The sequence below is a fragment of the Mus musculus genome, chromosome 4 (genome assembly GCF_000001635.26).
Source record: "Mus musculus strain C57BL/6J chromosome 4, GRCm38.p6 C57BL/6J".
Taxonomy (NCBI): Eukaryota; Metazoa; Chordata; class Mammalia; order Rodentia; family Muridae; genus Mus; species Mus musculus.
Window position 1 is genome coordinate 119,464,803 of NC_000070.6, and position 27,834 is coordinate 119,492,636.

General features: G+C 48.0%; 1 protein-coding gene across 1 annotated transcript; it reads right to left on the bottom strand.

The window, feature by feature from the left end:
• Positions 1 to 480: 480 nt before the first annotated feature.
• Positions 481 to 27,796, bottom strand: Rimkla (ribosomal modification protein rimK-like family member A). The gene is made up of 5 exons (NM_177572.4): positions 27,495 to 27,796; positions 12,989 to 13,219; positions 9,717 to 9,803; positions 5,665 to 5,868; positions 481 to 3,723 (listed from the first exon to the last, which is right to left on the bottom strand). Exons 1-5 carry the CDS (start codon positions 27,655 to 27,657, stop codon positions 3,266 to 3,268), a joined length of 1,143 nt encoding a protein of 380 aa, NP_808240.2. The 5' UTR covers positions 27,658 to 27,796; the 3' UTR covers positions 481 to 3,265.
• Positions 27,797 to 27,834: the final 38 nt, after the last annotated feature.

The following is a 27,834-nucleotide window of genomic DNA, read 5'->3' on the forward strand; positions in this document are numbered from 1 at the left end:
CTGCTGCTTGTGTCCTTAAAACATCTGCCCAGACTACCACCAAACAGAGGCCATACTTGTGAGCACAGGGGACAATGTCCAGTTGTGTTTGATGAGAGTCACTCCCCACTTTAATGTAGATGGTATTCAGTGATTTGGTTGGTCCTAAAACCTCCTTTATCCCCCAAATTAACTTCTTCCATTTTTCCTATATTTGCAGGGTGCCCTTACCATGACTTAAGCCATTTTGTCTCCTTTCCTCTAGAGTTTCAAGTGATCCTGATTTCATCTCTGCCACAAAACTATTCCAGGCCTTTTCCCCATCTCTCTCCTCCCTACCCTGGCCTGTTTGACACAGGACTGGTCAGGAGGGATGCTGAACCCACAACAGCGATGCTCATGATCCACTTATGCTATGTCTCACAATCTAAAGACCCAAAGCCTCCAATATACCCTCCATCCGCCCCGCACACAATTAATCAGACAAGACATAGGAAGACGTTTTTCCCAAGTGCAGAATCATGTATATTCTGAGTGACTCAGCTATTGACATTCAAGTTTTGACCAGTTTCAAGATGTTGCTACAAGACAGTGGAAAGACCACACACACCCCCTGAATCTATATTACAGAGGAAGACTTGGTGTTGGCGTACACGAGTCAGGGTTTCAGGTTATGCAGGGCCTCTAGAAGGTTCCTTGGATGCCTTACTCGCTTCATGTTGTGAAGTACCTGTGTCTAGAAGGAAGGCCTGTAAGTGCGCTCTGTATCTTGGGGCCCATACTACTATTGAGCTTGCTAAGGCCAAGAATACATAGCCTCTTCCTTTTTCAACTCTCTCAGGAGCAATGAAAAACACACTACACTGGGAGGTGTCTGTTACCTCTTCCCAGACAGACAGCTGTGCTTTGTAACTCACTTCAGCCTCAGAGTGCACCATGAGGTAAATGAAATAGGCCATTTTCCCTGTCTACAGAATGGGAAGATGGAGACACAGAGCTCAGGTGCCCAGCTGTGTTGGGAGAGCCAGGGCCAGACTCCCGCTCTGCATCCCTTTGTTCTTTCCAACAAGTGTAGGCAGCTGTGGCAAGTATGGCGGGGCCACAGAGCTGAGACTCAAGGATGTGACCATGGCCAGCTGTGGTATGGAAATCCCAGAGTGGGGCTAGGATCCAGATGAGAGTCAGCTTTCTCTGCCTCTAGGCAGGCAGTTCTGGGCAATAACACCGTTGGCAGACATCTCTGCCAGCTGGGAAATGGGCCTCTTTGGCAAAGGAATCTGGAAACACTCCGAGCCGCTCTGCTCAGGTAGGGCCTAGATGGACTTCGATCAATGAGAAGAGGCTTGGGCTAAACACTGGGCATCTATCAGTGTTCTGATATCTATCAGCTTCTCAGGGGCCAATGCCTGGCTCCCATCTGACCTCTTCCAGCAGGAACAGAATATAACTAGCCTTCCTTTAAAGCCACCCCTGAGTGCTAAGGAGAAGATACCAGTCTTAGTCTATGAGGGTGAACTGTCATTTTTCAATGGTATAGACACACACTCAGATTACAGTTTAGTGGCATGCACCCAGGGGTGAGACTGCATAGGAACTATAGCAGTGAGGTATGACTTCTGTCACATGGGACCAACATTTTCAGGTGTATGACTGTCAGTTGGTGAAATCTTGTTTTAACTAATTTTAAAGGCCAATTTCTATTTAAATGTGTGTTGTGGGAAAAAATTATCATTTGGTTTATATACATTTTATACTTACAGTAGAGTGCAGGAATTATGTGCCTATTGGGTAGTGGTGCCTTCAAAGTAGATACCTTAAGGAAAGCGTATGCTTACTCCAGTGTAGCTGGCCCAACTCACATTTCTAGAATCTTCCTTGGAAATTGTGAACTTAGATGCTTCTTCAGGATGGGCAAATCTTTGTCCTTTATGACAGGTCTATAATTATTAATAGCCAAAGAGCATTGTGTCTGGTAAATACAATGGGTGGTGGAACTTGGCACTGCCTTGGCAGGTAGCAGGAGTTGTGTGTGTGTGTATGTATGTAGGGGGGTGGTAAGAAACTAAACAAGGCCCGTTGATAAAGTTATGAGGCCTCTTGCCTCTCGGAATTGATGGCTATTGAAGTAATCCCAAAGAGGAAGCCTCAGCGTTCTTGGCACCTGCCATAAAATAGCTGAGGAGGATGGTCTTCCTAGTGAGTATAATGAGGTAACTCGGGGTGGATTTGGCCATTGCTTGTTTTGAGTTAGACCTTCTATATGCAGAAACAAAACTCCGCCTCTACCATTTCTTCCAGGGGAAAGATCTCATCTACTGCTTAAAGAGTTATAAAGGAAAGCACTTGATATCATGTCTACAATAGCCCACTCACCCCTCCACAAATACCCAAGTCTCTCCGATTTGGAAAAATGGGTAAGACCAGGTTCCTGGAGTCTGGATAACAGGAGCATGTCCAGAAGAAGCAGAGGGAAGAACAGTCATCGCCCAGTAGCTTTCTGTGGTAAAATCCCACTGGCTTCCAGATGACAAGTGGGCAGAGTCCATTGAGAAGGAAAGTCTATGGTGTTGCATTCTAGGGCACAAGAAACAAAGAGTGTGGCCATAGCTCATCAGATGCATTTCCAGCTGAGGCCAAAGGCAGCAAAGGTGCATGAAGCTGCTAGAGCTGACAATAGGTAAAGCAAGGGTGTGAATTCTGAGAGACAAAGCCATCTGTAGAAATCCCCTGTTACGAAGCAGGACACATGCCAACCGGCGAGGTCAAAGGATGTTCCACCTCACCTTCTACAGAGCGCTTCAGTGAGAAGCTGAATGTCGGAGAAATGTGGTAAGACGGTGACCGGGGGAAGCAGAGAGGAGCATCTCGCCTGCCTGCACACACCTCTGCCTCCATCTCCTGCATGAGAGAACGGTGTTTCCAGGAGCCAAGTTCATGTTCGCTGCTGCTAAGGACCAGGCACAGCAACATGGACTCAGTGCCTTAAAGCCCCACCCTTCCATCCACATGCTCGCAATAGACGTTGGTCTCAAATCGATCATTCGGGAAGTTGTTCTCCATGAGTGCTTTTTTTATGAGTCTTTACAAAACCCACAAAGCTAGGCGGTTTGTTCAGACTGTTATCAGAAAGGATGCTGAGTGCCTGGATGGGGTTTTCTAGTTCCTGTGCAAATGAAATCATGTTAGTCCAGATCTAATTCACTGAACACTACTCAGGGAAGCAGTAGCATTTGGTTTAAATGCTGCCAAGAAAGCAGGAATTCACTGGAATCGTGACGCAATCCTGTTAATGCTGTAACCAGGCTTGGGCAACATGCGCAGGCGGGGCCCCCATTGTTTTTACTGAGGAATCCCGGGCCTCTCCCAGTTCAGGCTCACTCTCACTAGAGGTAGACCCATTGGTGATGGCATAGACACTCTCTGCAACTCCCTGAGCTGAAACGCAACCATTTGGCTCGTTCTTCTCCCTGGGACTTGCCAGTCCCGGGAGGATGGCCATCTTCCCAGTCTGCCTGTTTGGCAGCAGGGACATAGCATAGTCTGCAATGATTGCCCCCACATCTAAGTTGCATGCCTGGTCGAAGGCCAGGAAGCCGACATTGGCGTTGGCCTCACACACCGTGAAGGAGCCGTCATCCATGATAAGAAGGTCGATGCCACAGAAATCCATGCCCAGGATGTTGGACACCTGGATAGCCAGCTGCTTGCCTTGCTCGGTCAGTGGGCACTTGACACCCACACCACCTGGAAAGAAAGCACAGCAACCTGAAGGTGACAAATGCCACTCACTGATGAGGCTAATGACCTTCAAGAAAGATGGGACAGGTGACAAAGGAGGAGCGAGACAAGTACCGTTATTTACAGTGCTACTGAAGGTTTTAGAAAGTTGGGGCAGGAGAGATGGCTCAGTGGTTAAGAGCCCCGACTGAGCTGCCAGGGGACCCTACTTTGGTTCCCAGCAGGTACTCACAACTGTCTGTAACTACAATGGATCCAATGACCTCTTTTGGTCCCGATAGGCACCCACACACCTATGGCATACATTCATACTTAAACTATTTAAAAATAAAAATAGATATTGGGAAATCACAGTACCCGATACACAGTATGTATTCAATAAATGGCTGTTAGAAAAATGAAAAATGATAATTTACTTACTATATAGTAGATAGGAACTACATACTTTAAAATTAATAATCAGGGTCAGGGCAACTACCCAGCATGTACAAGGCTCTGGGTTCAGGCCCGAGTACCAGAAAATGGAAGATACTAATAATATACTGTCAACCTCAGGTCTCCAGGCACCACGCATGCCCACAGATTCGAGGTTCCATACTGTGGCTCGGCTCGTGGCTACTGTGTAGATGAAGACAATCACTGAGTGCTCAGAACAATGTCAGACAACCCAGAATTTGTTTGCATGGCCAGAGTATCTCACAACTGTCATCTGCACAGGCATGGGCCATGTGCTAGCCCAGGGCAAGAACTGCCTCATAATCCAGTGGTTCACAATGGGTTGGTCACAACCTCTTTTGAGTGGAAAAACCCTTTCACAGGGTTCCCAAATCAGACATCCTGCTTATCAGATATTTACATTTCGATTCAATGACAGTAGCAAAATTACAGTTATGAAGTAGCAACATAATAACTTTTTGGTTGGAGGTCACCACACCATGAGGAACTGTATTTAAAGGGCGGCAGCCATTAGGAAGGTTGAGGACCACTGCTCATAATCTCTGTCCTCCTGGCTCCACTGCAGATGGTGTGGTGTTGCCTGGGGACTCTTAGTGAAACAGGACCCAATCAGCAAATGAGCCTCTTTATAGTCAATGAACTTGGAGCATGCAGCTGCTGAGTCAGGAAATAACTGTAGGGCTTTTCTTTTTCCAAATTACCAACATAAATTCATTCACCAAGTCTGACCAGCATCTTCTGTGATAGGGACAAGGATCTATATCCCTATGGGATGCCTCCATTCCCTATGACAGAAATAAAGCTTTCCGGGTGAGCTAAAGGGATGGACAGGATTCTCTACATTCAGCCAAAAATACAAACTGCAGCTTTCTGGCAGTTTCGTTCATGAAAGAAAAAGGAAATCTTCAGTTAAAATGTGAGAGCAAATACGTTTCCCCTGGCCTTGGTTCAGGGCCTGGGCATGGTAGCCTTTCACACTGCAACATAACACTGCCAACCTACAAAGTGCACGTTTGAGAACTATGCAGTCGAGTCTCACAACACCCCCTAAAAATTGCAAGATAAAATTTTTTGATGTTGTAAGTAAGTTTGTGCTCTTGTGCTGGCTGTATTCACAGGTCTCTGGGGGCATTTGGGCTACAGGTTAGGCCCACTTGTAAGGTTTTGGTAAACGAACTGTGGGGATGATACAGGTTCAAGTCTAACTCCTCACCTGCTTCCTTATGCCATCCATGTTTTATTCAGATGGACCTTTGCTCAAACGCTGGTCACTCTCTTGTCAACCCCTGACAGGTGAGTCCTAACATCTACACAACAAGGTTTTATACTTCAATGTCTTGACACCTGGATTGTGTCTTTTGGCCCAGCCCTTGACTTCCTGTCCCTCTCTGGACTGCTAATGGCCATGGGAAAGGTTCTCTTCTCATTTTCTGTGAGGTCCTCTGCCCCCCCACCCCCACCCCCACCCCCCCCAAGCCTTCCCCGTCTTACCTAGAAAGCAGTTGCTTTGCATGCGGCCGTCTGTGGAGCAGCGCAGCATGGAGCCAATCACCTGGCCACCCACCACCACCACCCGGATGTCCTTCCCGTGCGACTCTTTCACATACTTCTGGAACAGGTAGGGCACATCATGGCGGACTAGGTGGCAGATGTCAGAGAGGTGATGCTTGTCTCTGGCCAGAAAAACAGCTTTCCCTTCAAGAAGAAAGATGCAGAGCAAGAGAGGCCGCTGGACAGGCTGTACACTTGTCTTAACATCCTACCTTCCCAGCCTGTCTCCCTGCCCCAAACAGGTAGCAGCTTTCTGGAACTTTCCATGTATTGGCCCCGCCTATTTCTTTGATGAGATTCCTTTGTCTTAGCAAAGAGCACTGAACCTTAATGTCTTCAGATTTTAACCCCACTGTCTCTCTCCACATCTGATTTTTGTTTGATTGCTTTTTTTTTTTTAATAGGGTCTCATTCTGTAACCCACACTGCCCTAAAATGAAAACCCTGATTCTCCTTCTCAGAGTGCTGAGATCAGAGTGTGTCCTTTGCCTGCTTTTTATTTCCTTTTTCAAAATGAAACTATAATGTATCCCAGAAACTCAGATAAGAAGCCAAAGCCAGATTCTGAGACTCTAAACTGGTCAGTAAGTGTTTCCTTCCAACCACTCCAAGGTGCTACAGTTCTGTCTGTCTGTCTTTCCCTCTTTCTGTGTCTAAATGCTCTGAACTCCACAATGGGCTTAGTATATATGGCAGACACTCATCTTTGTTTACAGAACACAATTACATGAACATAGTTTAGAGGAATCTCAAGTGTGGGTGCAGAGAGTTACAGAGGACAGCCACAACACAGTAAAAGGCCCACAGGGTCCCTGCTGCTGCCACAAAACAGGAAGGGACCTGACACACTCCCTCCAAACTTCCATTTTTGTGTGTGGTATGTACATATATTTACATATACGTGAAAGTGGGGGACATGGAGGACAGAGATCAATGTCAGGTGTGTGTGTGTGTGTGTGTGTGTGTGTGTGTAGGTATGTACACACACACACTCACACACATGTACAATATGTATGCATAGTGCATGCATGTAAACATGAGTGCACCCATGCATACATGTGTGGAGGCCAGAGCAAGATGCCAGGTGACTTCTATTAATCTCTTTGTCACTGCCTGAACACAGGATCTTTGAAGCTAGCTGTTCTTGCTAGCTGGCCAGTCAGCCTGCTCCCAGCATCCATCTGTCTCTACCCACTCCAACCCCAATGCTGGGTTTATTAGGTGCACGTAAGCTAAGTGTGGTGGTGCATGCCTTCATTCTGAAGAAGAGAGGCAAGGGGGATCAGGTCCCTTTCTGTCTTGTGGCAGCAGCAGGGACCCTGTGGGCCTCTTACTGTGTTGTGGCTGTCCTTACATAAGCCATGCTCCATGTTTGACAAGGCTGCTGAGGTCTCCAACTTAGGTCCTCCTGTCTACACCAGAAGTGATGTATCCACTGAGCCACCTCCACCCTCTCCTCAGCTCCTCCACATTATTTTGTTGACACAGCTTTTCTCACTGGGACCGGGAGATCACCAATTAGGCAACATCAATGATCCCCCTTGCCTCTCTTCTTCAGAATGAAGGTTCCAGGCACACACCACCACACTTAGCTTCTTATGTGGGTGCTGGGGAGTCAAACCAAGATCTGTACGCTTACTCAGTAGGCATGTTGCCAACAGAGCCATCTTCCCAGTTCCCTGTTTCTTCCTTCTAAGTGAATGAAATTTGCTATTTGGCCATCCTCACTTGATTCCACAGAGAATGGCTCCCGTCCCTTGGCCCTCTAGGAGAGCATTCCTCTGTGACTCTCAAGTTCCTGTTTGCTCCTGGAGTCACCCGTGCTCCAGCTGTCCTCCAGCCCCTGCTCTCTAGCTGCATCTCAGTGAACAGGTCGGAGCGGTATCCCAACAGGTTTGCCCTGCAAATCGGACATGGGCATGCACAACTGAGCGCTCTCTTAGGCAAAAATGGAAAGGAAATGTTTTCCCTAGGTTTCCTATCCACCACAAGGGGAGTGGAACAGCTCTAGAATCTTAAAAATAAAATAAAATAAAAATCAGGGTTGGAGGGCAGAAAGATAGTTCAGTGAATAAGAGCACTTGTGTAGTCCTGAGAGCCTGAGTTTGAATGCCAGCACCCACATAACAGGCAGAGATCCTGTGCACCTTGCTGGTCTGCTGGCTGCCAGGCAAGTTGAAAAACTTGAGCTTTCTGATTAGCCTACAAGCTGTTAGGTGGAGTGTGACAGAGGAGGATGCTGATGCCTTCCCACGGGCTCGACGTGTGCGCGCACACGTGCACGCGCACTCACACAGAAGATATAAAACTGAAAAGCAACTCTCCAAAGCGTAGCCAGTATTCAGAGCTGGAATGCAGTACAATGTTTACCATAAGCACACTAAAAGCCCTGGCTTCAGTCTTCAGTACCATAAAGATAAAACAAGATTTACTGTTCAACCATTCCTGAAATGACGGAATCCCAGACACCCAGTGAAATTTGGGGACAGGAAGCAAGTTATTTGAAGATGTCCAAGTGGCAGGTGACAGGAGACATGCAGTTAATGTTCACTGTGGAGTATCTAAACGTGTGTGTGTGTGTGTGTGTGTGTGTGTGTGTATGAGAGAGAGAGAGAGAGAGAGAGAGACAGACAGACAGACAGACAGACAGACAGACAAAAAGACAGAGGGGAGTGGGAAAGATAGAATTTTATGAGTGTGGTGTGTTAATGGAATAGGATAGCCCATATTTAAAAACAGAAACGAGGAGATGGAGAGGTTAGAGCAGCAGATGGTCTTGCCGAGGATCAAATTTCATTCCCAAACCCACATGGCTGAGTGAGCTCCTCGGTTCTTCAATCTCAGAGGAGCTTGTGGATGTTATCTGTTCACAAACCCTGCAATGTGACCGCCTGCACTATCTAACATATGAGCTTGAGAGCTCTGACTGTTCCCTGAATGTCTACATCAGACTCTACAGCACAGCGAGGCTCAGCATGTATCTGTTTAGGATGCTGCATTTTGCTCCTGAAGTCTTGATCCCAAGTGTGCTATGCCACCTGCGTTACATACCACTATTACAGGAGAGGGAGCCACTCTCTCGTGCCGAGACCTCTGTCGCACCCTTCCTCAGCCTTGAGCACTGTAGCAGGCCTTATAGCAGAGGTTATCAACCTGTGGGTCGAAACCCCTTTGGAGGTCAAATGACCCTTTCACAGGGGTCATCTATGATCAGTGGAAAATATATACTTACATTATGATTCATAATAATAGCAAAATTACAGTTATGAAGTAGCAACAAAAATAACTTGAAGGTTGGGGGTCACTACAACATGAAGAACTGTATCAAAGGGTCGTAGGATAGGAAGGTTGAGAACCGCTGCCTTATATCAGGTGCTCAGGACCTGGTTCCCACCCTGAGCATCATTTAAAGCTAGAACTGTCGAGCAATGTAGCCCTGTACTAGAAGAGCAAAATGCTACAGACACAAAAGGGAAGAATGACTGAGTTTGTCTGAAGGGGAAAAAAAAGGGAGGAAGCCCAGGGGTGTGCTGATAGAAGAAATGAGGTCAGGAGCTGGCCTGAGCAGATGAGCAAGGACAGAGCTAGTGAAGTCAAGAGAGCAGATGGTTGTGAGGCAGAATGTACATGGTCTCTCTGTTGACTAAGGACAGTCTGGATTGAAGAAGGCTGCCTGCACAGATCATGGCTCCACGAGCAACATGGGCTTGGTCTAGCAGGTACCACTAGCAGGGGACTTGGGAGGGTGTTCAGCAAGAGAGAGCAGCTCTGTTTCCGAGAATCTACTCAAAAGAAAGAGCAGGTGCTCTGGCTGTGGACTTGAGAATCTACGCCTGCTGCAGTCGTTGAGGAGAGGTAGGCTTCTGACAGAGGAGACTGACAGAGCAGCCGGAACACTGAGTGTGTAGAACATCCCTGTGCCTCAGAACTGCAGTTGCACGCACTGACCCCCCCCCACGCCCACTCCCAGCGAGCCCAGCAGTGCCACTGACCCCGGTGCCCCCGTGTGCTCTTCACCACCACTGGGTAGCCCAGGGGCTCAGCTTCATCGATCATTTTAGAGAAGTCTTCGTGCCCACCTGCCAAGAAAAGGCGAGAATCAATAAAGCGTTGGCAACGGGGCAGAGGCTGGCCCAGCACTTGCCCGTGTAGAATGTGCTGATGAAATCCATCCAGACCCAGCAGACACGAACCACACCTGTAATGTGCAAGGTGGGACCAAAGGAAGGCGACTACCAGCATCAAGCCTCTGTATCCACACCAGCTGTGGTAATCCTCATGGCACCCTTACAGTTGGGTCCTTCCCAATGGCCATGGTAGCAGAACTCCAGGATGGTCTGCCAGACTCCTACCTACCCCTCCTGGTGAACTCCTTTATGGGTTCTTTTCTCTTGAGTGGGAGAGAGGCCATTGAATTTATGGGAGCATAGATTATCACTCTTGGGATTACATTAATAGTCTGTTAACCTTGAGCCTATCAGAGGTGAGGAGAGCAATGATTCTTGATGGGCCTGCTCTAAACAGGAGAACCCTTTAAGAGGAAACAAGACTTGAGAACATTTTCTGTTGGCCTTGAAGGAGCAAAGTGCCGTGCTGTGGAGCGGGCCAGGTAGCAAGGAAGAGTATGCAGACTCTAGGGCCTGTGATTGGCAGCCTGTTGATTGCCAACAAGGAAGTGGGGACCTGCTTGTCACCTCCTCAGAGGTCTCATACTATCAAAGCATTCTTTTTCTGATCTCCTTTCTACTTCCTCTGTTCTAGTTTCCTCAGATGCTCAACTGCTCCCATCCTAAGCAAGTGGAGTCCTGCTGCTGGGCCCTCACCTCCCTTAACTCCAATTCTGTAACCCCTCATCAAGCTGCTCAGAAGTTACAGATTTCAGTCACTCCTTCGGCCTTCACTTCTGTAAGCCTCCTCTGATGGTTCCTCTCCTCATCACTGAGCGGAAGGAGTCTTCTTGTTCTGAGGAGACACGTGGACTTCTGATGACGCCATCTTTCCCGCTGGCTTCTATGGCACCTCTGTCCCACCTTGCACATTACAGGTGTGGTTCGTGTCTACCTTCTCCTGGGCATCTGTCCAGGTCCTTTTATAGGCTCTTCTTCTTCCATTCCCTAAAAGATTCCCTTCCCCCACTTTAGTTTATGTTTTATTCTTTTGTTTTTTATGAGATGATCTCACTTTGTAGCCCAGGCTGACCTCTAACTTATAATCCTCCTGCCTCCACCTCCCAGGTGCCAGGATTACAAGCATGCACCACCACACACAGCTCACTTTTGAGCTTTGCCAAGACAGGGTAAGCAGTCCTTCAAATTTCCTGCTTCACAAAAAAATGTCTGCCAAACATTCTGGGTCAGAAGGCTGAAGATGGATGCTCCAATTTTACAGAGAACTTTGGGGGGGGGGGCTGTCCAGGCAGCCAACTGTCTCTGTCATTTCTATAGTTTTGGAAGCTGATTGCCTACACTTCCTGCATACCTAAGTAATATTTACTCCTTCTCAAGCCTCCGATAAGGTTGGAGTCTGGATAGTTATAGTCTTACAATTAATCTTAACTTGTTTAGTACTTTAGCCGAAGCAGTCTAAACCCTTTAACTGGACCCTTTAGAGCTCTGTTCTTTCATCCTGCATGTCCACACTGAGTAACCTGCTGTGTCTCTCACTTCACTTGGCATAAGAGGGGCTTCTGAATCCTCATCCCCAGCCTTTTGCAAGCTTTGGGTTCACTGCTCACTGCTCCCCAAGCATTTTCCCTCACACAGACTGTAAATGTCGCAAACACATCAGGTCTTCACTGAAATCATCCCCCTGCCAGCCACTCACCCTCATATCCAGTTTACTTCTTCCTCTTGACATCTACTGACCCAGGACAGAACCTAGTCACCTCCATTCCTTCCCACACTTTCTATACACAATCAGTTACTCTGCTCTATTTTATCTGCTGCATTCACAATTCCTGAATCTGCTCACCATTCCTCCCTCATTGAAGATGCCTACCACTACCTACCCTGCCTCTATTTTGTCTTATGTCATTCACTCTCCCTGTGGTGGCCAACATGATCTGCAGGGTGACTCTGAGTAGGCATCAGAAGCCTCCTCTTAGCCTCCTGTTAGCTATCTTGTCGGCACGCTGCATGCTGCATCTTCTTATCTTTCCAGTCTTCAACTCTCTGTGCACCCTTAGCCTTCTGTAACTGCCGGCGATACCACCAGCTAGTTAGGTTCTCTTCACCTCTGGTTCTTTTTCTGCTCTATATTCCAGGCCCTTCTTTTCACCGGCTATCTTTAGCTTAGATGATGCTACCTCTTCAAGGAAGTGGTCCTCAATGGCTGATCATTGCACTGGAAGCTTTCCTATGGACTCCTGTACCACCTAAGGCTCTGAACATTGACCACGCTGCATAGAAACTGCCTGTAATTTTGCAGCCCTTCGTTTTTGCTGCCCTGGGAATGCTTTAGGGGCAGGACTGTTCTAGGACAATTTTGTGGTGGTTTGAATGTCTCCCCAAAGGTTCATATATTTGATGTTTAGCCCCCAGAGAGTGGAAGAAATTCTTTAATAGGATTTGAAGGATTAGGAAGTGTGGCCTTGTTGGAGGAAGTGTGTCACTATGGTAGCCTTTGATGTTTTATTTTCTTCTAAATGTTTATTATTATAAATAAGTACACTGTAGCTGTCTTCAGACACACCAGAAGAGGGCATCAGATCTCATTACAGATGGTTGTGAGTCATCATGTGGTTGCTGGGATTTGAACTCATGATCTTTGGAAGAGCAGTTAGTGCTCTTAACCACTGAGCCATCTCTCCAGCCCCAGCTTTGAGGTTTTAAAAGCCCATTCTAGGCTCAGTCTCTTTTCTTGCCTGTGGATCAAGATCTAGCTCTCAACTACTCCAGGACTATGCCTGTTGCCATGGTCCCCACCAAGATGATAATGGACTAAATCTCTGAAACTGTAAGCAAGCCCCTACTTAAATGCTTTCTACTATAAGAGCTTCCTTGGTCATGGTGTCTCCTCACAGCAATAGAACACTGAGTAACACATCCTCTTACAGTGGCTGGTCCATATTTATCAAATGACTACAAACAGAGAGTGGTCAAGGCAGTTCACACAGAAGGACTGGCCAGCATTTAATATGCCAATCCCCTAAAGGTAAACAGACTCGTAGGGAAAAGCAACCAGAGTCACAGCAAGTTTCTTAGAGAAAGAAGAGAGACATCAGTATTTTGGGAAGGAGTTATAAGTTTATTTTCAGGAGACTCACCATAGGAGAAGGTGTCTGGCATGGGGACCCCATGTCCAGCCAGCTCTTGGAATGTCCAAAACTTGTTGATGCAGTTTAAGATGCTTTGAGGACGGTTGACCAAGCGGCAGCCCAGCTTCTCCAGGTGCCTCAGGATGGTGATCTCACTATCCGACTGGACAGAGGGTGTGGATACTCGAACAACCACCACGTCGGGGAAGGTGGTCAGGGGTTTCTGGCTCAGCTGCAGGCCTGCAAGCAAGGGCTAGAGTGAGCTCAGTGCTCAGCAGTGGTTTATCAACTGGAAGAAGTGCTTCCAGAGTTTATCTGGCCATAAAAGAGCCTCAAAACTGCCACATGGGCATGGTGGTGTGTGCTGGTATATGGTGCAAGAAAGCGGTAGACAGCACAGTCCTCCGGCAAATGGGCAGAGTGTGATTATGATACAAGTAACGAACAGAGGGGAAGAGAATGCAATGCACCAAGATTGGCACAAGTTAGAAGAGTCCATGGCACAGCTGCAGTCAGGCCCTGCTTCCCCTGGGGCGGGGACTGCTCTAGGGCCAGTGGCTCGGGAGGGCATCAGTGCTGCCTGCTTTTGGAATCCCTATACTCTTCAATGACTGAGCCTCATGAAAATCTACTGGCTAGATCATTATGTGTGACCACTTCCTATTATCGTTTGTTTCATTTTGTTTAAAATAGGATCTTATGATGTTGCCCAGACTAGCTCAAACTCTCGATCCTCTGCCTCTGGGGTTGAGACTCCAGGCTTATGCTATACCACACTCAGCTAGACAATCTTTATGAACATACAGTTACATTTTGCATATGCAAATATCAGTGTTAGATGGAGAAATAGGACTCTAGATCTGCTATGTAAAGTGTTTACCTAACACGTGCAATGTCTGGGTTTAACTCCCAGGTTGGCTTAACCAACTTACTATGAACTCAACTATGTAAACAGATGCAGGTTGGGGAAAAGGAAAAGAAATACACATTTTAAACATTGAGAACAGGGTTACAAATACTCTCTCTCTCTCTCTCTCCCCTTCTCTCTCTTTCTCTTCAGTGTCTTGCTACGTAGCCCAGGCTGACCTCACTAAGTAGCCCATGTGGCTTTGCCTCACAACTACACTATACTATACTCTTGCCTTAGCACCCCTATAACAGGGTTATTGTCATGGGCTCCTATGACCAGCCTTTTTATCCCCCCTTTCTTTATCTACATTTACCAGAATGCTTTTTTTCGTGTGTGTGTGTGTGTGTGTGTATATATATATATATATATATATATATTTTTTTTTTGGTCTTTCGAGACAGGGTTTCTCTGTATAGCCCTGGCTATCCTGGAACTCACTTTGTAGACCAGGCTGGCCTCGAACTCAGAAATCCGCCTGCCTCTGCCTCCCAAGTGCTGGGATTAAAGGTGTGCGCCACCATGCCCGGCCTCATGTGTATATTTATTACAAACCAAAGTTTAAAATGTCTACAAAAAAATCAATTCAATACTTAACAAATATTGAACTCAATATTCATTAAATAACACTTATTAGAAGATACTGTAACGTATACAAGTGGAAAGATCTGAGGCTGTCTGCTTGACTCTGGGCTAACCAGGGCCTCAACTTAATGTGAAGATTCAGAGAACCCTGAGCAGCCAACACGTTACTGAAGAACTTCTGCGGAGAATTCTTTGGCTTGCCTTGCATGACACCAAGAGGCAGAGCTAGCCTTGAAATGCTTTTTGTCTGTTTTGTGCTGACTCCAGTCCCTGGAGCAGTACCCGGTGCCTAGTTGGCACTTGGTATTTGTTGAATTGGACAGGAACAGCAGGAAGATGGATCTGGGCTTCACCAAGTTCCTTTACTCTTCCATACCTTTAGAATGGAGCGGGCACTGGAACATGGCATAGAGAGAATGCCAGGGTAGAGGTGGCTATGCACACTGCCTGGTGACTCTCAGCACTGACACCCCAGGGTTTGTCTGACTCCAGACACTGAGCATCTACAGGGTACAGGGCACCTGGGATGGAGGGAGGGAGGCAGGGCATGGACTATGTGAAGCAATGAAAATTGGATTTCAAGACTTCCTCAAAGCATCGCCCAAATGCCCTAAAGAAAACCTAAAAGTACAGACTACAGACCCACCTTATGGGCTTAAATATAACCAAAAACCAAGTGCAAGTGAGATCACTTTCCTCATCGAGGATTCAGGTGTGGGTGTTGCTCAGTGCTAGGGTGTGTACTGACCTCGTATGAGGGCCTGAGTTCAAGGGCCTCCTAAGCTTGCACAGTGCTGCACAGCATCTCCTAAACTAGGCATGGGAGCATACGCCTGCACTCTCAGCCCTCAGGATGTCGAGGCAGTAGGAAAAAGAGTTCGAAGGTTGCTTGGGCTACGTGGCAATGATATGGTTACTATATCAAGATCGAAGTTCTAAGCTGAGAAAGACAAAGAAAAATCTCAAAAACAAAAACCCAACCAAACAAAAAGCAAGCCATCCACAAAAAGGACCGTGGGGCTCTAATTTGAAAGTCAGCCATTCCAAATAATTTACTGGTTATTTTTTTTTAAGGTGTGGATGTAGAGGGACAGTTAGTAAGTCACATTTTTTTCCCTCCACACGCAATTCTGCTGATGCTGTGAGCCCAGCAGGTAGAACTGTCTCAGGACTCATCTGTAAAAAAGCAGCCGGGTTAGGTTCATTTGGCCACCAGCAACAGGATTGCTTAAAGCTGCTTTTCCTGCAGTTTGAAAAAAAATCCTTTTCCCCTTTAGCCCCTGGAAAAAGTATTGGAGAAGTGGGGACAAGGCAAAGTTGGAAGAAAAGGAAAGGTAACCACACTGATCAAAACGGAGAAAAAGATAGGGAAGCCAGCACATAATCACACAGTGAGACAGAGACCAAAGATGCTTGACAAATCAACCAAATGTCACACATACAAGGCACTGGCGCTGTCATGGCACAGATATTCCAAAAAGCAAGGTAGAACATTTTTTTTAACCACCCAATGAGAAAATAGCTTGGCAACAGAAAAGCCATTTAGAGAAGCAAGAAGCGAGAGAAGCATCGAGCTTTCAAACCCCAGCACAAGCCACGGACACACAGACTTCTACACAGGAAGTACAGAACTCCGTCCATCTCTGGGAATACCGACCACAGTGCACAGAGAGAGCACAGCCGCTACGAGCAGCGCACAGACACCTGGGAAGTCTTACCAGGACTTCATCTCTCTCCTCCAACTGTAAATCTTTGGGCCTGGCTCATCCCCACTGAAGCCTTTAATAAATGAAGAATGCAATGGGTTAAAGTGGAACCCCAAGGCTCTGCCAGGCCTGAGCACAGGTCAGGTGCCTGCCTAGGCTGCTGTCTAACCCTGTACAAGAGGGACATGTTGGGTTTGGGGTTATACGAGCTCCATGTAACCACAGGTTTCACATCAATGGATCCGACTGCAAATGGAAAGTACTAAAAAAACAAAAACAAAACAAAACAAACAAACAAACAAAAAACTTAATTCATGTCCATATTGAAAATGTTTTGGCTTTTTTCTTGACATTATTCATTAGATAATACCAATACAACATAGCAACTATCTCCAGGGCTGGGAGTATAGTTGAGTGGTAGATTACTCACCAATTATATAAAAGGCCCTGAGTTCAAACCCCACCCACCTTAAAAAACTTACAAAGAATCCATAATCATTTACACAATGTTCATACTACATTGGGTATTGTAAGTGACCTGGAGGTGTGCTGACGTACGGAAGCATACACGCAGGTGACACGTTAGGGCCTGGAGCATCCTTGGCTTTTGATATGGGACAGAAGGCTCTAGAACAATCACCTGCAAATACTAAGGGATGGTCAAACATCTTTGTCCTCTGACATTTCCGACGCTCCTGCTCTGGACCATTCCTCACATGTTTGCTCAGTCTCTTCACACTGTGAGCCCTTTAGCCGCATAGGTCATTTTCACCATTGGCCTCGACTCCCTGCTAAGCCTAATGCAGGGATACAGCTTACTGAACACGTCACCTTTCCCAGCCTCCTTCACATCCTCATCGTGGCCTGCTGGCCTCAAGCCAAGGGAATGGAGAACCGGTGTGAACTGGAGGATGGATTCTGATCGGCTATGGTGATGGGAAAGAGAGCTGCCCTCACCTTCAGATAACCAGGGATTTGGCATGACTATCCTCTTAACCCAGGGAGGCGGGGGAGGAGGGGGAGGATGTGAGCAGCTTCTGGGTTCACATCCCTCAGACCATGTTAAAAAAAACTAACCAAGAAGTGATCACTCGGAGAAGTCAGGAAGACAGTAGGGGGCAAGGATTAGATGTCAAACTGGTTCATGCAACAACCTGGCGAGGGTAAATCAACATTGTGGAACAGAAACACCGTTTTCTCCGTCTTCTACGTTCATGGGTGACTGGATCCCACCTTCCTCTTGAATTCTGCTTCAGTTGGAGATATTTTCAGTTGGTGCACACCTGTTGTATTAGCTTGCTTTTTTGTTGCTGTGATAAACCAAACAGCCACAACCAAAAGCAATGTGGAGAGGAAAGGGTTTATTTCATCTTGTACTTCCGGATAACAGCCTATCACTGAGGGAATTCAGGACCAGAACTCAAGGCAGGGACCTGGAAGCAAAAACTGATGCAGAGGCCATGGGGGAAAGTTGCTCACTGCCTTACTCCCCATGGCTTGCTCAGCCTGCTTTCTTATACCTCCCAGGGCCACTGGGACCATGTGCTCAGGGGTGGCAACACACACACACACACACACCAGGCCATGCCCCCACATCAATCATTAATCAAGACAATACCGCACAGACTCGCCTACAGACAATGTGATAGAGACCTGTTCTCAGCTGTGGTTCCCTCTTCCTGGAGGGATACTCGAGCTTGTGTCAGGTTGATAAAAAACTACCTAGCACACTTGTAATCCCAGCATTGCAGAGGCTGAAGCAGGAGGATCATAGCTGTGGGGCCAGCCTGGGCTACATACATAGTAAGCCCTACCCAACAATAACCCAGGGCAGAAAAGTAGGATAACTTATTTGCTCTGTGTTGGGTAGTCTCCTAAGAACGTCCTGGCATTTACACAAAGTGGATGAACTGGGATTTACAGTTCTCCTCTCCTGTACTCGAATACACACACACACACACACATCACATATACATACCCCCCACATATGCACATACACATCCCACACATACACATAAATTCCACATACACCCCCCCACATACATAGACTCACAGCCCACATATACAATACCCCCCCCCCACACACACACACATACACCTGACTTCACACAAGGAAACTTCAGCACTAACCTGGCTCCCAGTACACTGGGAAACCAAAGCCTTTCATGTACAAAGCACGGCAGACACAGAGGGCGCTGAGGAGCGGAGCACAGCAGAGCTCACTGGGGCACCTTTCAAGGCCACCGTAGTTTAGCAGGATCCCGCGACTGTGGCTGGCACTGCAGCTCCAGAGCAGGTCACTCTGGCTCTCTGGAGGCTGGTTATTCCTGTCACCCTCTGCATGTGTGCTGTGTCAGGAGGAAGCCGTGCCATCAAAGCACTACAGGCGTCTGTCCTTGCTGCTTTTCTCAACTTCTCCATGCTCTGCCCTGCCTGTGCCAGCTCTCCTGAGGGAGTTACATGGATTCCGGGGTAGATCCCATCACCGTCACCGCTGTGCTTATCCTTCTGAGGTTCTGTGAGGGAAGACGGTCAAAGACATCTCTCCATCTCACTGAAACCCACAGTGACTCGTGTGGCCTCTTCCTTTCCCTCGAACTTCTTTTCCAAGGTCTCTTAATTCAGTACAGCCTTTATTGAACCATTGGCTTGAGGCAGACACACCTTCTAAGCAGGGCACAAAGGTGAGCCAGGCAGCCTTGGCTCTCCCAGAGCTCACAGGAAGCTGAAGTCTGACTCAGTGTATGCATTACTTTGTCCTCATTTGGAGGTATTTTATTGGGCAGTTTCTTTGGGTCAATCTCAGTTTGGGTTTACCCAGGACACCCTGAGACCACAATGCAAGCTCATGCAGCCAAACAGGCGGTGATTTCAAGAACCGCTGAGAGAGGGGTCTGGGAAGGGGATGTGAGGAGTTAAGACCGTGATCAGTGAGTTGGCATCCTCTGGAGGGGAACCCCCAGCACTGAGTACAAATACACCCAACTGAGGGGAGGAAGCTGGAGATTTAGGGCATGGTTTTCATTCTCCATGCCTTATAGTGTGTGTGTGTGTGTGTGTGGTGTTAGCATAATGGGCTCCTGGCAGCAGCAGTGGAATCCAGCAGTCAAATGGTTATAGAGGATAAGGGACCCGGGAGTTGGGCTCCAGATAGCTGAAGAATAGCCACTATTCTAATGACAGAGGGTAGTGAGACAGCGTCCCTGGATATTAAGAAGAAAGCCAACACATGATTGTTGTTAATAGTCTGGTTCCCTGTGCAAGGCTCGTGGGATGGCAGGGGAGCTTTGGGGTGGTTCTCTCCGCATGGGGAGAATGGAGGACTGCTTCGACGGGACACGGGGGCTCCCAGGGTGTCTGGGCTCAGAAGGAAGATGTGAGGCTAATGTGTGTGTTCTGTCCACTCTAATCAGAACTAGCACCAAGGAAGGGCTTAGAAAAACTTCCCAAGAAATTGTCATGAAGGCAGAATGGGCCTGGCCTTCCCCCCAGAGTGTTGGCTGAACTGTTTGTTGTGTCTCTGGACCTATCTCCCCTTCTGTGAAATGCAAGAGTCCCAGAACTTGGCAAACCTTCCCATCACCTATCAACATCAGCACCTCATCAACATGGCCTTTTTAAAAACCAGGAAACAAGTCTTATGAAGTCCTTCATTCAGCCACTCGAGGCTCATATCGTTTCCCTGGACTCCAGACTCCATGGCTGCCCACCCCTACCACCTCAGCTGTGTGAACCCCACGTGCTGGGCAAGCACTCAACCACTAACTCCTTTCCCAGCCTTTACAGTTTCTTCATCTGTCCAACTGTCAGTTCCTTCTCATCTTTGTTGTATCCTCTCCGACCACACCAATGGGCTCTAAACTCCCTTGTCAGCCTCTCCTGATGAGCCTTCCTTTCGGTGCCAACTAAGAATTTATCAGCCCGACACAAGCTACAGTCATCTGGAAAGGGAACCTCGATCGAAAAAAAAAATACCTCCATCAGACTGGCCTGTAGGCAAGTCTGTGAGGAATTCTCTTAATTGGTGATTGATGTGGGAGGGCCCAGTCCACTGGGGGTGGGGCTACCCTAGGCAAGTGGTCTGCAGCTATAGAAAAAGCAGGCGATGGAGCTGGAGAGATGACTCAGCAATTAAAAGCACATACCTGTTCTTCCAGAGGACCAGAGTTCCAGTTCCAGCAACCACATCGGGCGGCTGGCAACTGCCTTTAACTCCCCCTCCAGAGTAATGCAATTCCTCTGACCTCTGCGGGCACACACTCACATGTATGTATGGCACACACTCACATGTATGTATGGCACACACTCACATGTATGTATGGCACACACTCACATGCATGTATGGCACACACTCACATGCATTTATGGCACACACTCACATGTATGTATGGCACACACTCACAAGTGCCTGCTCACACAAACACACAATTACAAACAATGAAACAAATCTCTACACATACTAAGATAATGGCAACAACAAAACACTGAGCGACCCAGAAAGCACCTCCTGCCCTGAGTTCTTGCCCTGGCCTCTCCCTATGATGGACTGTGACCTGAGAAGTGAGCCAAATAAAGCCGCTCCTTCCCAAGTTGCTTTGGTCTTGGTCTTTATCACAACAAAGGAAAGCAAACTGAGACATTTTCTTTCTTTCTTCTGAGTCCAGCTGTATGCCTTCCTCTTCCTGGTGACTCTATTTCCCCATTTGTCCTCCTAAGTCGGGCTGTTTTCTCACCTCTGCTCTCAGGACCCTGGCCCTAGACAAAGGATTGATGTGTTTGCTGCTCCTCATTTTACCTTCTAGGGCGCATCTTCTGTCCTCCTGGAGGATAGAGAGATGCAGCGTCTCCCTTTCCACTGAATCTCAGGGACCAGCACATAAGTGAGCCGCAGCCGCCCCCCCCCCCCGTAGTGAAGCCCCCCACCCTGAGCCACAGTCCCCTCCCCTGTAGTGAAGCCCCCACCCTGAGCCACAGTCCTCCCCTGTAGTGAAGCCCCCCACCCTGAGCCACAGTCCCCTCCCCTGTAGTGAAGCCCCCTCATCCCGAGCCACAGTCCCCTCCCCTGTAGTGAAGCCCCCATCCTTAGCCACAGCCCCCCCATAGTAAAGACCCCATCCTGAGCCACAGTCCTCCCCTGTAGTGAAGCCCCCTCATCCTGAGCCACAGTCCCCTCCCTGTAGTGAAGCCCCCATCCTGAGCCACAGTCCCCTCCCCTGTAGTGAAGCCCCCATCCTTAGCCACAGCCCCCCCATAGTAAAGACCCCATCCTGAGCCACAGTCCTCCCCTGTAGTGAAGCCCCCTCATCCCGAGCCACAGTCCCCTCCCTTGTAGTGAAGCTCCCTCATCCCGAGCCACAGTCCCCTCCCTTGTAGTGAAGCCCCCACCCTGAGCCACAGCCCCCCGTAGTAAAGCCCCCTCATCCCGAGCCACAGTCCCCTCCCCTGTAGTAAAGCCCCCATCCTTAGCCACAGCCCCCCCATAGTAAAGCCCCCATCCTGAGCCACAGTCCCCTCCCCTGTAGTGAAGCCCCCCATCCTTAGCCACAGCCCCCCCATAGTAAAGCCCCCATCCTGAGCCACAGTCCCCTCCCCTGTAGTGAAGCCCCCCATCCTTAGCCACAGTCCCCCCCTGTAGTGAAGCCTCCACCCTTAGTTTCCCCTTGACTCCTTCCTATGTTCCACCAACCCCTTACCAAAACCGTCTTGCAGACTGTATCCTCACTCTGCCCCCTGCTCTGCTCAAAACCACTACAGTGTCTCTCACTGGGAACGGCCATGCATTGTCCCTCCCCCCATCCTTTCTCTGTCACCCTCTCCATCATCCAGAGTGAAGCCAATGTCCATCACCAACCCTCAAGGCCCTGTGTAGCTGCTCATCTCAACCCCAACCCTCAGCCTCTTCTCCTCATGCCTACCCACACTCCCTCTGTTCTTCCACACTGGCCTCGTCCACACTCTTTCCTCCCTGGACACGTCTACTCTCTATAGCTAAACAGTGAACTTCCTGGGGTGGAAGGGAGGGGAGGGGAGGAGAACCCAGAGGGAGAGGGAGGACAGAGAGCTAAGTAATGTTAAGGATTTTGGAAAAGCCATAGTAAAACATTGTTTTATGAGCTTACCTAAAAACACATATATAATCTATATGGTTCAAATGGAGTTAGGCCACATAGGGTGATAATGTCTGCCCTTTCCCTGCAGGAGCCATAGTCTATTTAGCAAAAACTCCAGTGCCAGATAGGGGAAACCTTCCTTCAAATGGTTGACCAGGAGATTCCAAGAGACCCCTAAAACAACATAGGCTGCTCCCATTGCCCTTGGTTGCCTCCCAGAACTTGAAGGTAAGACCTGATTGCTAAGGAGCCTGTGTACTTCAGGATTTAGAAGACTGGAGCTGGACCTGACCTGCATACCTTTCCCTTGAGGACTGGCTCTCATGATATCGGGAGGGCGTCCTGTGTGCTGCCAAGGGAGAAAAGCAACCGATAATCCTGCCCAGCTATAAAGCCCACCAAAGCACAATGAGGAGCCCAGCAAGATAGTCCCAAGGGTGGGCTAGCACCACTTTATCTGGGGGTAACTAACAGCTGTCTAACTGGAACTAAGGCCTGCTCAAATGGAGGGACTTCCTGGCTGATACTATAATTGTAGCCAGCTACCCATGGTTAGAGAGGTCATAGACCCTCAGTGGAGAACCTACAACTGCCACTTTCCTAAACCAGCTAATTCCTAACTGCCCTCTAAATGCTTATCCTATCGCCCCTCATTGAAGCGCCTTCGTTAAGCAAACTGTACGCTTCCTGACCTTCTTCTGCCTGTGGGTGAGACCACCCTAGTCACCCTCATACTGCCATTCTCCACCTCCACCTCCTGCTTTCTTCCTGTCTTAGAGACACCATGACCACAGCAACTCTTATAAAGGACAACATTTCACTGGGGCTGGCTTTTGGTTTCAGAGGTTTGGTCCATTAACAGTCATGGTGGGAAGCATGGCACACCGACAGAGGTGGTGCTGGTGAAGGAGCTGAGAGTTCTACATCTTGATCCACAAGGCAGCTGGGAGAGGACTGTGAGCCACTCAGCCTGGTTTTGAGCTAATAAGATCCCCAAGCCCACCCCCACTGATACATCTCTTCTAACAGAGTCACACCTACTCCAAAATGCCACACCTCCTAATAGCCACACCCCTAATGGCCACACCTCCTATTAGCCACACCCCCTGATAGCCACACCTCCTGATAGCCACACCTCCTGATAGCCACACCTCCTAATAATGCCACTCCCTATGGGCCAAACATTGGAACACTTGAGTCTATTTGGGGGGGCATTCCTAACCAAACCACCATTTCTCCCCTTTAGCTTTTTCCAGAAATGCTCTGTATCATTTACTTACCTTGTTTATATTATACCCCAATATAGAACATAATCTCCTGGAGAGGCAGTGACTTCTGTACTTTTATTCAGGCACCTAGAACAACACCTGACATACAGTCAGCAGACACTTGGTGACAGAACACAAGACACATAAATTTGTGAGGGTGAAGACCACGTCTGCTCCTATTTGCCATTCTATATCTCCAGAACACTACGTCGTGGCACCCTGCTTAGTGGATACCTGCCACACAAACTGGGTAAAATGGAGACATCGGAGTGTCGTGAATTAAAATGTAATGGTAAAGGCGTGAGAGTAAAGACCCTCCATCCCTCTTCAGTCCTCAACACAGAGTCTCCGAATTGTCACTTGCTGCTGGGGAAGTCTTGAGGAACTCAGCTTGTAGCCCTGGCTGGCCTGGAACTCATGATGGAGACCAGACTGGTCTTGAACTCACACTGACCCATCTACCTCTGCCTCCCCAGCCCTGGGATCAGCGCCAGCCCCAGCCCCAAGCCCACCCCTGTGCACTTTCCTTTTGAAACAGGGTCTCACATAGTCCAGGTTAGAAAGAGCTTGAATTCAAGGCCAGCCTAAACTGGAAACAAAGCAAGACTCTGACTTAAAATAAAAAAATAAAAGACTGGTCGTGTAGCACAGTGGCAAGGTGCTTGCCTAACAAGTGAACCAAGCCCGATTTCAATGTTTTCCTTTTTAACCACAGATAAAAGAGAACGTGACCTAGAAAGTACTTTATAGCACTGGTGCTACTGATGGAGATCACTAGCAGCCTAGCCTGTACAAGACCCTGGCTTCAATCCCCAGGGCTGCATAAACATAAATAAATAAACACATAAGGCCACCAGAGCTGAAGCTCTGAGAGCAGCAGGAATGCTGAATCATGCTCTCCCTGAGACAATGCTTACAAGGCCCCCTCTGCCAGGTCACACACATTTTCTCTGTCTCCGATTATGACTTCATAACTCTCCCTTTTCCTAGAGTTGGTTAATAATTCTGACCGGAGGATGGTCAGAGATCTTAACTGTCATTAGTAAACCTGTCCTCACAGAAAAGCTCACCACAAACACATACACATCGAATCATGATCTCCCAAACACAGTCTCTATCTCCACAAAGGCCTTGTGCGCTTTACAGTACAAGCCTCATGCTTCAATCTAGGTAACGAACATTACCAAAGGCCTACTATGTACTGGGTATGGGAAAAAAAAAATCTTTTTTGGAGAATCCTAGATAGGGGAGGGGTCGGATACAGGCCTTGTACACAGATCAATTATAATAAACTTTCAATGGGTGCTACTCTGATGTTGTTTGGTAGCAGGTGGAAGATATCTCCATGGGGATAGAGAAGGGAGCTTAGGAATGACGCAGGAGATACCAGTGACTTGAGCTAGATTTGAGGGATGAATGGAATTCTACCATCTGGGGGGAACCAGATGGGGACCTCAGACTGATATTTCAGTGGAAGCCCAGGAGTCACAAGACAACAGTGAAGCCAATGTTGACTGGCGCGTGAAAAGACAGCAGGATCCACTGAGTACGGCTGTAACTCCCAGCTGGTGCTGTGTGCATAATGACCTCACTCACGTTTATGAGTATTAATAAGTAAGAAGAACGGAGCACAAGCCACGCGAGTTGGCGTGAGGACCTATTACTATGACTCCGTGATTACAGTTGTTACTATTAGTTACATGTGTTTTGGTCTTGGAATCACTTGTGTTTAGGGAAATAAACATTTACTGAACGATTAAACAACGTGCAGATTCTCAAAGGAACAAAATAAGGTAGATAAGACGTTAAGCCAGCAGAGTATAAAGGGGGACTTTCTATAGGACTGCTTTAGTAACCTGAGGGTCACTGCTCCAGCCCCAGCCCCAGCCCCATCCAAATTCAGGTTGGTTAGGGTAGATCTTCTAAGTTAAAATAACCATCACAGAGCCAGGTAAGTCGATTTCTGGGGGGTTGAGGCCAGCCTGGTCTACATAGGAAGTTCCAGGACAGCTAAGGCTATCCAGCGAGACCTGTCTCCAACAAACAAACAAACAAACACACACACACCAAAAAACCTGTCTTCAATTTCTCCATCCATCCATCAAGCATCTATATAGATTTTCTTGTAAATGACTAGTTTGTGAACACAGACATTTTCACACATGAGTTCTACTTAATTGCTTACGTGCTTCCTGAATCATTACGATTTAATTTTCACTTTTCTTACAATTGATTCTTTAACACGAAGTTTTATACATTCAGAGAGAACATCTTCAGAAGTGCTGATGTACACGTAAAGACTGACAAACAATAGGAAAATCTGACTACCGTCTCTCAAAAGGATGTTTTTACAAGCTGTAAAGAAAACAAGGAAACTCATCTTGGGAATGGACACAAGTATATATTAATGACCGGTTTTAGATCACCAAAATATAACTGATCATTCCACTTAAATATGGAACCCAAAGCTTTTCAAGCTTGGAGAATCTCAACTTAAATATGACATACATGATTCAAAGAGATGGGGGCAGGAGAGAGGGCTCAGTGGTTAGGAACACTGGCTGCTTTTCCAGAGGGCCCAGGTTGGAGCCTGCATGGTGGCTCACAACTATAGCTTCAGTTCCCAGAGGATATGATGCCCTCATCTGGCGTCTGAGGGTACTGCATGCACATGGTGTACAGACATACATGGAGACAAAACACCCATAGACATAAAATTAACCGTGAAAAGGCAAAACCAAACCAAACCCTAAAATCAAAGTCAAAGTGATTATCACAAAGCAAAGCCGAGACATTTGGCAACAAAAAAGCTGTAAGAAGAATCTAGTTCTTCAAATTCTCTGTTCAGAAATGGCGTTCACCGTTAACCAATCAGGAGGGTTTCAGCAACCCAAACTTAAAAAATGGTATTTTTACACTTAAGCACACCACTTGAAATGTGGAGTGTCTAATGCTTGCATATAACTACTCCCAAAGTATATGCATTTTGAACCTAGTAAGGTTTAACTACACCTACCGATGAACAATGTACAAAACTGAGCTATTTCACTTAGGGACACATACTCAAAACCTCACTTGTAAGTAGTCTGTTCAGGATGTGGAATCCCTACCCTTGCAGAAGGAACTCTACTCAACCAGTTAAAGATGACATATGGGTAACATTCCAAGAAGCATCCAAGACGGCCCAACCCTCCTCAGCCCTGGACCCCCTGAAATAGCTGGCTACCTCGGAGGGCTTACCGAGAACACAGACTGTAAGCCAGTGAATACGAGTTTCCAAAGTCATGGATAGCTTAGCAATACATAGCAGGCATGTATTGAAGATAATAAGAATAAACAGAACGCTTTGAATAGGCAGTCAGGGATAATAACCATTTCCCCCAACCTCCCACCTCAATTGCCCTGGACCCGGCACTGAAGGGACCAGTGAGGCCTGGAAGTACTTGGCTATTTTGGAATCTGAATTAAACATTCTTTGGGAGGAGGACAAATTAATGGAAACCATCAATCGTCTCCTCTCGCCCCTTCCCCTCCAGAGACGATCTCAATCTTTCTCAGCTGTCTCCCATAATTAGGCTCCCAGTTTGAGAATAGTGTTCTACCTAGGGCGTTCATCACTGGAGCATACATACCACTGGAAAAGTTTCCCAAACATCTGCCTAAGAGCAATTTTGTGAATTCTGGGTTGGTTCTTTTAATTTCGGGATCCAATCCGGCAGGCCACCTGTGCTCGGAGAATCTACAGTGTGAGGTTTGGTGCCTTTAGCTTCAGGTGAATGTGAATGCCCCATTAACTCATCTCCTAAATGAATTAAGCATCTTCTCTACTCTTGGCCTCAGGCTGCTGCAGAGGGGCTACCTCGGAGCCGGGCTCAAGGAGGAGAGCGGCCGGCTCACGGGACCCCGGTGCCCCTCCCTCCCTCCCCCGGCTGAGCTCACCTAGGTGGCCGCCGACGACGGTGACGGCGATCTGGTCCAGGAACACCGCCCGGAAACCCACGTCCTGCTCCGAGCAGCGCTGGCGGAGCGCGCGCAGGATCTGCACCTGCGGGTAGTCCTCGCGGATGAGCCGGTCGGTCAGCAGCCAGACCTGCGCGCACATGGCGACCGAAGCTGCGGCCGCTCGCCCGCGCGACCCCCTGGCGCGTCCCAGGCGAGCACCGCGGCTTTGCTTGCGCCGTGCGCCAGCCGCCTCTGCAGACCCGGCCGGCGAATGCTCCGGATCGCCTCGCGCCGACGCCGCCGCCGCCGCCTCCGCTGCCTCCTCCGCCGCCTCCGC

What these genes read in the sequence shown, in the direction of transcription:
- Rimkla (NM_177572.4), bottom strand. Translation starts at nt 27,657, where the DNA reads ATGTGCGCGCAGGTCTGGCTGCTGACCGACCGGCTCATCCGCGAGGAC. An exon ending in CGTCGTCGGCGGCCACCTAG is followed by an intron (nt 13,220 to 27,494) that starts GTGAGCTCAGCC and finishes CCTTGCTTGCAG; the next exon opens with GCCTGCAGCTGAGCCAGAAA. An exon ending in GAGCACACGGGGGCACCGGG is followed by an intron (nt 5,869 to 9,716) that starts GTCAGTGGCACT and finishes TTCTTCTTGAAG; the next exon opens with GGAAAGCTGTTTTTCTGGCC.